The sequence below is a fragment of the Diabrotica virgifera genome, chromosome 9 (genome assembly GCF_917563875.1).
Source record: "Diabrotica virgifera virgifera chromosome 9, PGI_DIABVI_V3a".
Classification (NCBI taxonomy): Eukaryota; Metazoa; Arthropoda; class Insecta; order Coleoptera; family Chrysomelidae; genus Diabrotica; species Diabrotica virgifera.
This window is the reverse complement of record NC_065451.1, coordinates 163,691,200-163,707,999: the sequence shown is the minus strand read 5'-3', so window position 1 is coordinate 163,707,999 and position 16,800 is coordinate 163,691,200. Positions and strand designations below refer to the sequence as shown.

Sequence of the window (16,800 nt, the reverse complement as noted above, 5' to 3'; positions counted from 1 at the left end):
TGTTTGCAGATCTTGAGTAGAAGCTAGAAGTACTGTGTCGTCCGTATATCACAAATTATTGATAACTTCACCGTTGCCAATTACATATTCCTTCTTGTTTTTCAGAAACCTTCATTCTAGGTTGGGTCCCGGTGAATTCGTAACTATATTAATCCCCCATCCTAACTACAGGCCAATTGGTAACTCTGACCCTCTCAGGTAATTTTTCGGTAACCGATCAACTACCGGTGAATTCGTAACTAAATAAAGGTATAATCTTTTAGACTTGAAATAAACATATATGGAAAATCTCTTTGCTTTTAAATTATCAGATGGATTTAAATAATTTATCATTGCTAAACATCTAAAAAATATTAAATTTACAATTACTTGATAAAAACCAAGCTCGTGTAGAGCTTGATGGAAATAATATTTTAACACGTGTTAATGAAACACTATAATATTGTTTCAATTATTTTATTAAGATATTTCAATTTTTGCTATTTTTTATAGGTATATATAGTACAAATATAATGTTTTTAAGCAAACCAAGAAACATTCGGTTTAGATTTAAGGTATTAGATTTAATCAATGGTTTCGAATTCACTTGAAGAAAGTTTCGGGTTGGCAGGACAGGTAAAAAAAGTTACGAATTGGCCGGTGTACATTTTGATTTGAAAATTGTTGTCATTAAAAGTTACGAGTTGGCGCGTGTCCTCTAGGTTTTGGCCTTTAAAAAGTGTTTTTTAATTTTTGGTGAATTAAACTAGTTAATGTTTTATTTTCCCACTCATTATTTCTAGTTAAGCTATGTTTGTCTCGTGGTCTATTTCAGTAGCTTGTTTCATTGAGGACCTACGTATATAAATATTCTGCTTCTACACATGGTTCCTATTTACTATTTTACAACTTCTGTTGTGATTCCTAACGATTTTATTTGCGTTGCGTGTATCGTTAAAACTTGTTATCTTTTCCACAAACTATATTATTTTTAGAATATAAATATTAGTTCTGTCATGTCATATAATTTTTTAGCATTTTCATCAAACATTATTTTTCGAATCAGTTGCAATATACCATATACAGCGTGTAACAAAAATGGAGGTCATAAATCACATATTCTGAGAACAACAATAGTTCTATTGAACCTAACTTACCATAGTACAAATCGTCCCTACCATTTAAAACTATCGAATGTGAAAAATCGGGTTTTTCATATTCGATATTTTGTCCTCGCATTATACATTACACTTATTATACGTGATACATCTTGTGGCAAATTCTCGTTAATGTAGCTTGATTAGGAGCGACAGAAATATGCTGTTTAAACTATCGAATATGAACATTTTTCCATTTGGTTGACTGCAAACTGACGAAAATGGTATATTCGATACTTTTGTTTTGTATAAATTAATATAACTAAAGGTATATTTGTATTTACAACGCTAAATGTCGAATGTGCCACATTCGTTAGTTTATGTTGGAATTTATAAACAGTTATTCAATAATTATAATCTGTAAACTGTCGAAAATGCTAAACTGCTGAGAAGAATAAAATGCACGTGTTTACAATTAGTGCGAATTTTGTTTCAGTATCGCTTCCAAGAAATTCTTGTGAGGCAGTTTACTGATTTCATTTTAACGGATTTTCATTATTTGACTATAGAGTTATTCGCTTTTATACATTCGCTACCTTTGATTTATACAAAAAGCAAAGTAACGAATGCGATTTTTTGGAAAGAAAAAAATGGCAGTTCAAATTGGTTATCAATCTAACAAGGATTAAACATTACATACAAAGAATATAAAAATTTTCCCAATTGTCAATGCGCTGATTTAGGAGTCTAAAAAAGAATTATTTTGCTCTCCTGAAAAGTACCACTTTTCACATTCGATAGTTGGAAATGGCAGGAACGAAATGTGCATATAAGAAAAGTTACAGCCCTTTGAAGTTACAAAATGTAAATCCATTTTTTTCAATATACCTATCGAAAACTATCGAGATTTTTTATTGAAAATGGACATGTGCATTCTTATGGCAGGAACATCTTAAAACATAAATATCAGTGAAATTTGTACACCCTATAAAAATTGTATGGGGTTTTGTTCCCTTAAACCCCCCAAAACTTTTGTGTACGTTACAATTAAATTATTATTGTGGTACCATTAGTTAAACACACTGTTTTTAAAACTTTTTTGCCTCTTAGTATTTTTTCGATAAGCCACCTTTTATCGAGATGTGGCCTCTTTTTCAATATGTTTCAAAATATGTCTAAAAATGTAAATTATAAATAAATTTTCAGATTACTAACAGGTCTCTATAATCGTACTTAACCATATTATACAAAAAATATGTGGATTCGACAAATATTCAAAATATCTCGATAAAGACTGGCTTATCAAAAAAGTACTAAGAGGCAAAAAAGTTTTAAAAACATTGTGCTTAACTAATACCACAATAATAATTTAAATGGAACCTACACAAAAGTTTAAGGGGGTTTAGGGAAACAAAACCCCCATACAATTTTTATGGGGTGCACAAATTTCACTATATTTTTTTAAGATGTTCTTGCCATAATATTGTCACATGTCCATTTTCAATAAAAAAAGCTAAGTATAGTAGTTAAATATATTTTTGAAAAAATCGGTTTTCATTTTGTAATCAGGTTCAATGGAACTATTTTTGGTCACAGAATATGTGATTTAATAATTTATGACCTGCATTTTTGTTACACCCTGTATATTACATATTTACGAAATAGGTACAAAATATCTTTTCTCAAAAACATGTTTTTCAACAAACATTTTAATAATTCCAAATAAACAATGTGCATTTTGGAGTTTATCACACCTTGTTTACTTCTACCTCAAATTCAAAACAACGATATTTTGTTTATTTGAAACGAATGTCAACTTATTTACTTAAGTATGCGTACACCTTTGCAAATTTGATCTATATTTTCGCAGAATTTTGTTGTCAGATAAGTAAAAACAAAAGAATAACAAGCCGAAGAAAAGTATTAAAAATATATGTACAGGGTGATTCATTAAGAATTTCAAATCTCGGATTTGTAGATTCTAGACCTCAAAATACGTATTAAGATTTCACCCAAATCACTTTTACATAGGGTGTTTTATTTAAAAATTTTGAAGTAAGTATGTACTTTAAAACTATTTGACATAATATCCTTTGTCCCTTGTCATACTTGACAAAAAGTGTAGGTACGTACACCCTACTAAATTATAATAAATAAACATTCTACCATTACTACCAGAGGTGTACGACAGGGGACAGTGGATGGTTGACCCTTCCCAAATTCTACGCTACTGGCGGAATGTTTATTTTAGCGCAATTTTTAGATTCTTCAAAATTCTCACTGCAAATAATATAATACTATGTACTCTTCATTCGTAACAATAAAGTTATTAATTTTAGAGATATTTGAAGTTAGGGGCCGTTCAAGTATTACGTAACGCAGGTTGGGGAAGAGGGGGTCAAAAATCTTCAAAAATTGCGTTACGTAATACTTGAACGCCCATTACGGTGCGTTACACAGGGGGAGGGGTTGTCAAAAATCTTCAAAAATCGCGTTACGTAATACTTGAACGCCCCAATAATGTAAAGGCACAGTTATTTTGATTAATGTATTGTGCCGCATAATTTTTAAATTCAAAAATCTCGAAAACAATTTTTTTTATTAATGATAAGTATTAATCATAACTAATGACTTATAATTACTTATATTTAATGATAAGTCATTAGTTTTTCGAGATATGTAAGTAAAAAATTAAGCGGCACAATATATTAATTAAAATAACTGGGCCGTTACATGTTTAACTTCAAATATCTCAAAAACTAATGACTTTAACGTTACGAATGAAGAGCATATTATTTACATGGAGAGTATTGGAGAATCGAAAAATTAGAGAAACAAAAATATTTATATTAACTGACATGAAACTTAAACCACAGACAGACAAATTCAGCCCAATAAACAAGCTAGTTAGGAAAATTAAGGGAACTTAATGCATATAACTTATTATTTATGTCTTTTATGTACTTTGGATTTTTATATTTTTTATGTCTTTTGCTTGATGTTTCATTGAAAGTTTCTTTGCTATTGCAAATTTCCCCTCCCAAGGCAAATGTATAGATCCGCCACTGTTCCAGAGGAATATCTCACCTTCAGGGAGGAAATGAAAGTTGTTGAACAGGAATAATAATGTCTGAATTTACTTATACAAAAAAGTAATATACAACTCAAATAAATAAAATTGCACCCTCAGTAATATAAAGGCACAATAAAAAAAAGTAAATTTTTGGGAAATGGCGTTTAAAGATTCTGGTTTCCAAAATTATAGCTATTTTTTCAAATAACATGCTTATTATTTAAGTTATAAATGTGAAATTTGGCAGATTTGTTATTTGATAATTGCACTATAAATAGAGATGAGAAAAAATTAATATAAATAAATTCCATTAATTACATGTAATTGAAAAAAATACTTGTTTCAAGTTAGTCCCATACAGTACAAAAAATGTAATTGAAAAAAACTTTCAAGTTAGTCCCATATAGTACAAAAAAACATAACAGAAATAAGGAACTGTTTAAGTTTGATCCCTTATATTATTAATGCCCTGACACTGTTTATGCAAAATAATGATCTATTATGAATTGGACCCATTTATTTACTATATTTTGCATAATATAACGGCTCAACTAAAAACTATTCTATATAATACAGAATGTTAAAACACAAACTAACCAGGATTTTCGTCATAGAAAGACATGTTACTGATTGCTCCCTTGTAGCAGTAAAAACCAGAGGTTGCAAGGGAGAGTGTGAGAGAGGCATAAATATATTTACACAACGATTCATGTTCTTTTTCTCCCTCTGTCAATGCTAACCGGTAGATAATTTCATTTTGTGCCCATATCATTCAAAATAACAACTAACACAAATTTTGAGTTGAGCCCTTATATTACTGAGGGTGCGAAATGTTTTTTATAAAAATATTTATATACTTACTTAAGTAAGTAATGTTCGAATTTATTTATTGAAAAATAATATATAAGCAACTCAATTGAATATTTTCAATATACCTTTCAAGGGACGGATCTAGGTGCATGGACGCATGGTGAAGAAATGTATAGTGTGGCTTCAAATGAATCACTTGATATTGATAATAACATAAACGCTAAAAATATTCAGTGATATCAAAATCAGCAGCTCTTGCACTGAAGATAATCATTTAAGCAAAAGGAAGGAAATGTGAAACACAGTGAAATTCTTAACCACACAATGATGCAAAATAATCATAGGCAACCCTATTTATTATAAGCCCTAACTAAAATCTCTCACCCTTTATACTATAACCTTTAGAAATAACTGCACTCCTTGGCACAACCCTAAAATGCAGTTGCTTGGGGTGGAACTCCTTACCAAAGAGTGAAAAATTACTATTAACAGAAGAAGAAAGAGATATTACATAAGAAAATGATAAACACGATAATCTTCCAAGAAATAGAAAACGAAGTAAAACCGAGAGGACTGGAAATAAATGAAAACATAACAAAATATATGAACGTAAGAAAGAAAAAGAAGGCACATATGACAAAACTGACAATAGAATAGACACACACAGCTTCACAGAGTGTTGGTCAACGGAAGAAAAAATGAAAGTGTAGTTATGAAAAAAAGAATTCAGGCGAGAAATAAAGCATTGTACAGAAATAAAAAAAATGTTTTTGAGATAAGAAGATAAGCCGAAACACAAAAATGAAAATACAACACGACCATAATAGACCAGGACCAATCTGTAAAAAAAACGTGTATTTTTGGATGCGAGAGGTGGCATTCGGATTTTTACAGATAAAGTTAGGTGACACCTTCAGTAATAATAATTGACTTATGCTCCTTCTCCAATATGCCCGGAACATTAATAAAAAAATTAAAATTTTAAAAATTTCGAAAAACATCGACTTTTTTCTGCTTTCTTTGCTTATAACTTTAAAACAGTTCGTTTTGGAACAAAGTCGTAGAGAAATAAAATAAAGAAAATTGAATTTTGTATGATATACGACTGGTCAAGAATGTCTGAATGTATTACCTTTTCTGCAATAAGTATAGCAAAAAATACAAAATAAGGGGGCAAAATACGCCTGTTGTTATTCAATGTTTCTTAACCACTTTGGTGGCACTTAGAACCTTAGTAATTCGCTTAGAAAATTCTTATAACTTACTTAAATGGTCTACAAAATTTCATTAAAATCGACCTAATAGATTTTGCATAATAAATTTGCAATGTAAATGTTTTTAAAAAAAGTTCAAATGTTTTAAAATCTTTCTGAACAAAAAGTAGACCATTTAGAAGTTTGCTAATTTTTTACATATTCTACCTATCTAATTCACTTTACAAAACTAAAATCGAATTATTTAAGGGGCCTCAGAAATGTTTTAAAATTATAAACAATTTTTTGGCTTATAAACAAGTAGCTTTGTTTAATAATAACAAAATTAAGTTTTAGCAATGCAAATAATTAAAACCGGTATAATTTGACTTAAACTTTCAAATGCTGTCAACAGAATTGCTATTTTATTTTTTAATCAAAAGTTATTCTCGTTCAAAAATTGCAATTTTTCGATTTTTTGAATGTTCCACCGCGTTTATCTCGAAAACTATGCATCCTACAAAAAAACTTGTAAGAACATGTTTTGCTTAGAATTACCCAAGAAATATAAAAAAATGTTTTATTTTGCGAAAAATCGATGTTATGTAATTCCTCAAGTTCTTTGTTTATAACAATCTTATCGACATCCGGATAAACTGTTACCTAAATAATTGGTATTCTACGGGTCAAAATACATAAAAACAACTTAGGTAAGTCCATCTAAATAAAGGAGCCCGTAGCACCCCCTCTTGGACACAGCATTAATTTGTTTATAAGCCAAAAAATTGTTTATAACTTTAAAACATTGCTGAAGCTGCTTAAATAATCCGATTTCAATTCTGTAAAGTGCATTAGATAGGTGGAATGCTTCTTTATATGTAAAAAAAATTGACAAATCTTTGTATGTTCTAGTTTTTGTTGTACAAGATTTTAAAAATTTTTAATTTTTTTAAAAAAGATTAGATTGCAAAATTATTATGCAAAATCTAGTAAGTCAATTTTAATAAAATTTGGTGGACGGTTTTAGCACATTACAAAAATTTTCTAAGCGAATTAGGAAGGTTCCAAGTGTAACCTAAGTGATGGAAAAACATTGAATAAAGACAGGCTTGTTTTGCCCCCTTATTTTATATTTATTGCTATTTTGCGGCAAGGGTGTTAAATTAAGACATTTTTAACCAATCGTATCTGATAGAATAGAAAATTTAATTATCTTTGTTTTATTCCTATACGTTGTTCCAAAATGAATCGTTTTAAAGTTATAAGCAAAGAAAGTATAAAAAAAACGAAATTTTTTGAAATTTTTAAATATTTTATTTTTTTATTAATGTTCCGGGCATATTTGAGAAGGAGCTTAAGTCAATTATTATTAACGAAGTTATCACCTAACTTTATCAGCAAAAAATTCGAATGCCACCTCTCACATCCACCTAAAAACAGATTCTTTCTGGTCTATAAGACTAATAGTTGGTAGTGGTATAAGCTTCAGAGACATTTACATTAACAAGAAGAGCAGAAGAGCAACTGAAAGTTTTTAATAGGAATTATGAGAAAAATACTTGACCAAACAGGGAAAACGAAGAGGATACAAGGCAATGGATGAATCAAGTATGGATGGGTCACGAGAATATAGTTAGAGCAATAAAAGCACAGATAGATATTAGATGGTATGGAAACATAATGAGAGAAGGAATCCGTGAAGAGTTATCAACGGAATGGATACCATCAGGTAAAAGAATCAGAGGGAGACCTAAACTGAGACACAACAAGTGGAAAAAGACTTAGGAGTGTGGACATTAGAAATGTAGGAAGGACTATCAAAGAAAAAGAAACATGAAGAAAAGTAGAGGAAAGAGCGAAGTCACACCAGAAACTATAAAACCAAACTCAGAATGGGACGATTCCCGACACCAAAGGATCTTCAAATGAAAACAGCTTCAGCTTTCTCTGGAGCGTATAGCTTGTTGGTTTATTCTATGAAGAAGTAAGGAGGATTGAATATATTTAGGACTTACCGTCTGGGTCACTTTTCCTGATATGAGAATCCAGTTCGTCCTGGGTATACTCTGGCTTCCTTTTGGACTCACTGGAAGTACTGCACATATTAGTCCTTTTCATGGCTTTTCCCATATTAATACCGTCCGTATCAGACGAATCGCCTTCGAAAAACCCACTTTCCTTGGTTTTTTTGTGGCAACGCATCTTAACAATTTACAAAGATTAACCTCTTTCACCACCCGATTTAACTCATAGTGCACAAACGGGAACGATGATTTCCACAGGCATTTTGAGATTTATTTACCTGATTTCACGTTACTTAAACAGTTATTATAAGTAGGTCGTCAAATAACAGTAAAGAAAGTAGCAAGATGCTCGAATATACACATATATTACATATAACTCACTAAATTGTAAATATCCACTTTGATTTTGTTCGTCACGAAAGACACTATCACAAAGTTTGAAAACTTCAAATTAAATTTCCTTGTTGTTGTCAGAAGTTAGGTTATGTCAAATACTTGCACTTATTCACTTACTTTTATTATCAAAAACTACGTTAACGCCTCGTATAAATTTATTAAAAACTAGAGTATTTGCACTTCTATAAAAATCTGTTTGTTAAAACCTTTATACAATACTGAACCACTTACAAAACCAAAACAATGTTCCCCGACCGATTCTGTCACTGCGCACGTAACTGTGTTTCTGCTGAACTAAAATCAAATAGGTATCCATGTTGCACTGCACGGTCGGTTTTCATCCCCACGCCTGCGTTGCCAGATCATCGGAAATTACAGTAAATAAGTGACAAACATTTAGTAGGGGAGCAAAGTATGCTAAATGTGCAGTCACTCGAGCGTTAAGGGCACCTATTGGGTTGTGAAGAGTAGGTCCTAAAACCAAAAAAAGTTAAATAAAGTTTTCCATTTTAGTGGGCGCTTGTCATTTTTTAACTTAATTTTCCATTTCCAATAATCGTTTTTTCCGATTATAACGCTATCTTTCCATAATTCGAAAAAATGTTTCGAATAAAAGTTACTTATTTTACGCAAGGAATCCAAATCTGCGATAAAAAAGGAGGCTCCTATTAAAGATTTTAAAGTAAAACTCGTGAGGAGTCGTGTTTGATGCCATTCGATAGATTTTTCAAAAGTATTAAATAAGTGCATTTTACAGTTTTTCGATCTGATTTTCATTTCGCGAAATATAGCGGGATTCGTATTTAAAATATTAAATTTACCCCTCACCCCTCTCCGTGAGAAGTCGTGTTTGGTATCAAATATTTGCTATTTTCTTGTGAAACTTTAAGAACTCATCCATTTCCTTACGCCCGGCTCAAATCGTCAGATTTTTTAAATACATATACACTCTTTTGCATGTACTTAACTTACCTTATCTTAATCTGACAATTTCGAGTATTTTTAAAGATAGATTTTTTTTTCGGGTCCCCCTTAACGAACTCCCCTGTGTTAAGAGCCAATATATGGTAGAGGTACATCTGCAGGGTACCAGGTTCTGCAGGATTCCATATGCTAATCTGACGCGCTCGAGTAACTGCAAAAATCCCCGTCTGACTTGAGCTTCTACCAATTTTACAAAACAATATTTTAAATATTTTTTGTTTAGCGCAATTTCACATTTTAGGGTGATTTCATCGTTTAAAGGCGATGAAGCCTGAATATTGTGACCTATTTCGAACAAATAATATTTAAAAAATATAATATTATTAACGTTGAAATAAAAGTGAATGTAGGCCACTGGATCTTTATACGTCTTTCCCCATTTCACATGGGCGCCCACACCCATGGGCAGGAGGGGCCGTGGCCCCTAGCTTTTCGGGTGGTGTAAACTATATATGGTTATCCAAAGTATACAAAAAATAATGTGCAACATCTTCACGTCTGCCCCCCCCCCCCTGAAAATAAATTTTTATATGGGCGCCCGTGCCACTTCATCGCCTTCAAACGATAAAATAACTCTCCCAAATTGTGGAATTATAGCATAGTTACTGATGTCTTGAATGTTTTTGACTGCTATACAAACAAATTTTTGTATTTACAATTTGCTTCATCGAAAAGGGGTTATTAGCAATGAACTGCATTTACATCAAATTACAAAGTTAAGAGGAAACAGTAGCGATCAACAGGTAGCAAAAACGCGCTCCAAGATTGCGGCTGTAATTTTGAATATTTTTTCGAGATATTTGGCACACGTATTCGTAATATAATAAAGAATGACGGTACAGAGCCCAATTTAAAAAATATATTAATATGTGGAAATTACTCTGTAATTAAATAAAATATTTAAAAAACGAGCCTGTACCGCAATTAAGAAGAATAAAAAAATACACTTTCTTCAAATAAACTTTTTTATCCGATGTCTAGATTTTGTGTCATTTTGGAACTACAAATTTTTTTTTATTTCATTAGTAGTTCCAAAATGACACAAAATCTAGGCATCGGATAAAAAAGTTTATTTGAAGAAAGTGTATTTTTTTGTTCTTCTTAATGGCGGTACAGGATCGTTTTTTAAATATTGTATTTAATTACAGAGTAACTTCCACATATTAATATATTTTTCAAATTGGGCTCTGTACCGCCATTCTTTATTATACAGTATTGCCCAAAATAAACAGTACTGAAACTGAAACACAGATGTATTTTTGTGCGCGCTGTCATATTCAAATTAACTAGTATAGACCTGTCGAGTAATCTTTAAATAATTACTTATTAAGGCCTAATTGTTAAAAATGGTGTTAAATACAGAGGAGAAAGTGTTTCTCGTGGAGCATTATTTTCGCTCATACGGAATCGGCCGACGTAATAGTGCAAGTCTGCAATACGTGTGTCATCAATTCACACAACGCAACGGTTTAATAAACGTTCTAATGCTGTAATTTTCAACAACCTTCAAAATTACAGCATTACTTGGACAACGTTTATTAAACTGTTGTGTGAATTGATCACACACGTATAGCAGACTTGCACTATTACGTCGGCCGATTCCGTATGAGCGAAAATAATGCTCCACGAGAAACACTTTCTCCTCTGTATTTAACACCATCTTTAACAATTAGGCCTTAATAAGTATTTATTTAAAGATTACTCGACAGGTCTATACTAGTTAATTTGAATATGACAGCGCGCATAAAGATACATCTGTGTTTCAGTTTCAGTACTGTTTATTTTGGGCAATACTGTATTACGAATACGTGTGCCAAATATCTCGAAAAAATATTCAAAATTACAGCCGCAATCTTGGAACGCGTTTTCGCTACCTGTTGATCGCTACTGTTTCCTCTTAATATTAAATTTGGTTAATCAGTCCTATGGCACGTTCAAAATTGAGAGTCTTAGATGAATTATTTTCACTTAAACATTGTGAGTTCACTATCATACACATAACACATCGGAAGAGGTTCCTTCTTTTACAAAATCATTGATGATCTTCGTACGTCAAAATCGCAGCCTGAATATGATTACTTAATCTCTTCTCTTAGTAGGGAATTTCGACGGCAACACACTTTGTTTGATGGTTCTTAATGAAGAATTTGAATTATTCTAATTTATTTGCCATTTTGTCACGGTTGTGCTATTAAATGTCAGCAGTTGACATATACACAAAATTCATTTATCTACTCTATGTCATATTATGTATAAGTTTTTAGTTTGTGAAAACTGTCATTATAGATAGCAGTGCGTGAAGGGATTAAAGTGTGCGTGAAGTAACAATGTATTTTAAATGGGATTTACTTTTTCGCACACTTTCAATGGGTTTTTTGCCACACTTTCATATAATCAAATATCCTTAACTTTCGCGTTGTCATGGTGATGACAATATGAGCAATGACTTACAACAAAATTTTTGACAGTTTTGTGGTTTGAAAGTAGTTAGGATTTTTAAATGTCAATGTTCTAAAAATTGTAGAATAGAAAGAATTCCAGTGACGAAGAGTTACAGTTTTTTTATTTGTTTATCGTAGATAAAATATTGTATGAAACTGTGCGTGAAGTACTTTTTGAGAACTTACGCGACGTATAGCACTCGCTCCGTTGTCGCTCGTGCTCTAAAAATCGCGTGCGTTCGCAAAAAACATACTTCACGAACTGTTTCATAAGTAACTATTCCATGAAATTCAAAACACTGCTCTCTATATACAATATTCTAAGTTCACTAACGGAAGAATCAGTCAGTGTCATAATGTGTTTTCTTGCAATTAATAAAATAAGCTTATAAACTGCAATGCTCAACTGTTTATATGTATTCGTATTGTATGTTGCTACTTCATTCATGTTTTAATCATACTTAATCTGATCTAATTAAACTCCTATCATTACATCACACCTCACCAAAAAGCTTTAACATAGTTAGCGATTTTGATATGGCTTAGAGCCAGACTACATCAAGGCCGCCTCTAAATCGTGCTGGTAATCGCCTTGCAGCAAAACCAAAAACCCCAAAAAAGAAGAAGAAGATTAACATTAGAGATGTAGATTGCATACTGTTTTATAATTTTATTTTTTAATCTAGTACAGCGACTTTTAAGATACTTGGGAGTTAGTGCTGGATGGATTTCGGTTAAAAAATTGAGTAGTCCTTCGATATCTTCTGCATACGTTTTAGCAATGCTGAGAGGATCGGGAAAACTGTGTGCATTCTCGAAGAAATCAATTAATTCTTCCTGGGTTAAGTATCTTATCAGAATTATCTTGAAAGAAAGAACTAGTGCCATTAATAAGATCTTCTGCTAAATTCTTATTATCTTCAAGTATAGTTTTTGGTTTCTTAGATTTACATAGAGGTTCTTTAAATGAGTTCTGGTCTACTGTTGTCGGAGGAGTCGATATTTCTGATGAGGTGAGATGAGGTTGATTTTGACTGAGATTATTAATTTAAACTTTATCTGGTTGGATAGGTGTTTGTGTGGGATTTGAATCTTATGAAGGAATTTTGGTTGTTTCTCTCGATTGTGAACTAGTTGATTGTAGTGTAGATTGTGAAGAATGGATAATTGGTTATATATCTGTTACATCGGGGTGATAATTTTGGATATATTTTGGTTGAGAAGTAGGCGGTGAATTTTCGATAGATATTTGTGTGTTTGTATTATTTGTGCACTGAGAGGCTAGTTGACCTTGTTGTTTGCAAATGTAACATGGCCGTTTTTCAAGTGAAAATAAATTCGGTAATTAATTTGTTTATGATTAATTACTATAGACTCACCAATTTTTTCAAGATTTTTAGGAGCAATGTATTATAACGTCGGAAACTCAAGATTTGAATAAAGAGTTAGTTGTTCCTATTCTTAGAAAATCCATTGGAGTTATTTGATGAATGCCAATATTTTGTAACTCAGTCTCTATGATACTATGAGGTATTGTTGGGCAGACATTCGAAATTATCAGTATTTCGCTTGGTGTGACTAACTTCCTAGCTTGGATACATCCCTGATTGATTACTATTGTTCCATTATCTGTTCCTAAAAATTCTATAACTGCTTCTTTAGTAGTAAAATAAATGTAAATACGATCGTTTACAATTCTGGAAATGGCGAAAATTTTATTAGGATCGATTTTAGTAGCTATGGCATTTAAATAATCTTCAATTTTAGTATTTGGAAGTGAATTGAACAAAATGGCTTGTTATATACATATATAGTAGAATATAATTTTGATAGGTTCGATGGAGGAGTAACATCTTAAAAATTATGAAGTCCAGAAGCTCCTTTCCCTGGATTTTACTGCATATTGGGTATATGTTCCTGATTACGGCCGTGGTACTTGAACATGTTCATTAGTAATTAAGCATATTAATTAACTTTGTACTGGTATTTATGGCCGTTTTGCTGTTTGTTGGTTAGATAATAATAAAAACATGATCTACAGTCTGATACAGATACAGTCTGAACCCAAAATTGTATTCAGCAGGACTATGTACTAATCAACGGTACTACACTATTACATCAGATAATTTTCTAATAAGTTTAAAGAACTAAATTTTGATAAAAACTACGAGCTGATCGGAACATTGTTTACTCGTTAAGAAACCAGTTTCGAATACAAACAATTTTTGATTGTTTAATATTGGCAAAGCCGTCGACAAAATGTATAATATATTATGTGTCTGAATTGCCACTATGAATGAGTCAGGTAAAATTAATTTATCAGAAGAATTTTTTACCAAGCAACAAAAACAAAATTTGTTGAATTTATTCATGTTTTGTATTTTGATAAAGATTTCCGAAGTGGAAGTCGAAATGTCAAATAAATTTAATTTTACACTTAAATTGTGGCTTATTTTTCCAAATAAAATAGTAAATTGCATAAGATGCCACAAGGAAATAGCTTCAGAACAAAATTGATAAATTAAATTTGAACTTATCTGTCTGTTTCTTTAATATAGGTAATTAAGTTCATGCCAAACTGTAAACAATAATTTAGTAAATACCTTTATCTACTCTGTTTCAGTGGCGGCTCGTGATTTTTACCATAGGGGAGGCTATACCTAACTGTAAAATATCTAGACAAATTTGCACTAGCAAAAAAATCCGCCAAAAAAATCTAATTTAAGGCCCCATTTTTTGACCATTTTTTATTTACAATTTTTAATATCATCATAATTCATAATTTCATAATATCAAATCATTTTAAAAATAGTTAGTCAAATTGTAAAAGTGTATTACCAAAGTTTGTGTCGTTTATTTGTTAACAATTCTATCTCTATAAGTAGATATAATATGCATATCAAAGTAAATACAGATATGAACTTTTGCAGTCCATACAGGTTGAAGGTTCACATTTTTTAAGATACTCAACTGAATTTTTTTAATTCTAAAAGCGGCCTACTGCGATTCAAAAAACACGGTAAATTACCGATATATTGCTTTTGCATTACATATATAGGAAAAAGTTATTTGAACAAGTTGTTCCAGATATTATTCTAACCCCACCAAATTTCATCGCAAAATTCCCACTTTTAGTTTTTCATTATTTGTAGTCAGGATCCTAAAATTGCAGAGGAGGCTGCTGGCCGATCAGCCGCCCTTGCCCAATCTCCGGGCAGCGTGTGCGTTAAGCTATAATGCAGCTCTAAGGAGACCGGGTCTCCATAAACGCTGCTGGGCTGCGCGGAGCATTAGGAAGTGAGATTTTCCGGCCAGCGCTCCAATTTTAGGATCCTGACTACAAATAATGAAAAAACTAAAAGTGCGAATTTTGTGATAAAATTTGGTATGTGTGGTTAGAATATTATTTGGAACAACTTGTTCAAATAACTTTTTCCGATATCCCTAACGCGAAGCAAAATAGCAAAGTAAACAAAACAGTGTAGCATGTGTAAAACATTTATGGGGAGGCTAAGCCTCCCTTGCCGCCTCTCACCAGCCGCCACTGCTCTTTTTTTATTTATATGCCTAGAAGTTCTAGAACTCAGCAGTTACTTAAACAAAAACATGGCAAACATAAAATCAATGAGACAATTAACTTATAGTAATATCAGATAAATAAATGTTGCATAAATAAAGTAAGTATACGGGTCATTCCATTTCAAATCACTCAATTTTGGAGCAAAAAAAATTTTGGACCTCCGATTTGTCTGAAAATTGGTATATAGCTTCTGCGGGACGTACAAATAAGAAGGTCAAAAAATCTTCTTCTTCTTTTTATCTCAAAATGTTATTTTATGGGATTTTACAGTGATTTGGTGTTTATTTATACAAATTTGCATTTTCTATCGTAAAGTATCAATGAAAAACATAATATTTTAATAGAAAGGACTCAAAAATGTCATTATATGGCATTATAACAAGTTACTTTGATTCAAAACAAGCTTTTGATAAAATTTTATAGTGTAGAAAACGTTAAAATACCGTTTTTTACATTTTTCTCCATTCCCAAAATACATCATAATCGATTTGGCTGAAAATTTGCCCACAGATAGACAAAACATAGGACTTTAAGTGGTGAGAAGGATTTGAATTAAATTACAATACCAAAAAAGTTACATGCAATATTATAGTCAAAAATATAGGCGTACACTGTAAGTAAAATTAACTCGAAAATATCGACCTCACGACAAAAATTGTTAAAAAGAAATTGTAATAATTGTAAATACGATTTATTTGGAACAATTTCAGTTCCTACCATTTTTGTCGAAAAGTTAAAAATGGCGGAGATATTGAACCAAACTGGTTCTCCTTTAAAATCAAGATGGCGGCTAACGTAACGGAGGAATTCATTCGTGATTTTAAATTTAGGCTACTATTGACTCCCTTAAAGATCAGAAAAATAAAATTTTGGGTAGCTCGGCATTCAAGGTCAAATGCTATCCCGACTGGACTAATATATACTTTTGAGTCCGATATTACTGCATGTAACTTTTTTGGTATTGTAATATAATTCGAATTCTTCTAACCATTTAAAGTTCTATCTTTTAGATATCTGTGGGCAAATTTTTAGCCAAATCGATGATGATGTATTTTGGGAATGGAGGAAAATGTAAAAAACGGTATTTCAACGTTTTTTACACTATAAAATTTGATCAAAAACTTGTTTTGATTCAAAATAACTTGTTATAATGCCATATAATGATATTTTTGAGTCCTTTCTATTAAAATATTATGTTTTTCATTGATACTTTACGACAGAAA

General features: G+C 31.4%; 1 protein-coding gene across 3 annotated transcripts in view; it reads right to left on the bottom strand.

Annotated features, from left to right (window-relative positions):
- Nucleotides 1-16,800, bottom strand: part of LOC126891786 (ribosomal protein S6 kinase alpha-5-like) — a 570,345-nt gene that overhangs the window by 465,483 nt on the left and 88,062 nt on the right. Inside the window, exon 1 of one of the 3 annotated variants that reach the window (XM_050661057.1) lies at nucleotides 8,168-8,874. The exons of the other annotated variants lie outside the window; for them this stretch is intronic. Within the exon in view, the coding sequence (XP_050517014.1) occupies nucleotides 8,168-8,354 (187 nt within the window). The 5' untranslated portion in view covers nucleotides 8,355-8,874. Of the gene's footprint in view, nucleotides 1-8,167; nucleotides 8,875-16,800 lie in introns of those variants that run through there. 3 annotated transcript variants of the gene reach the window in all.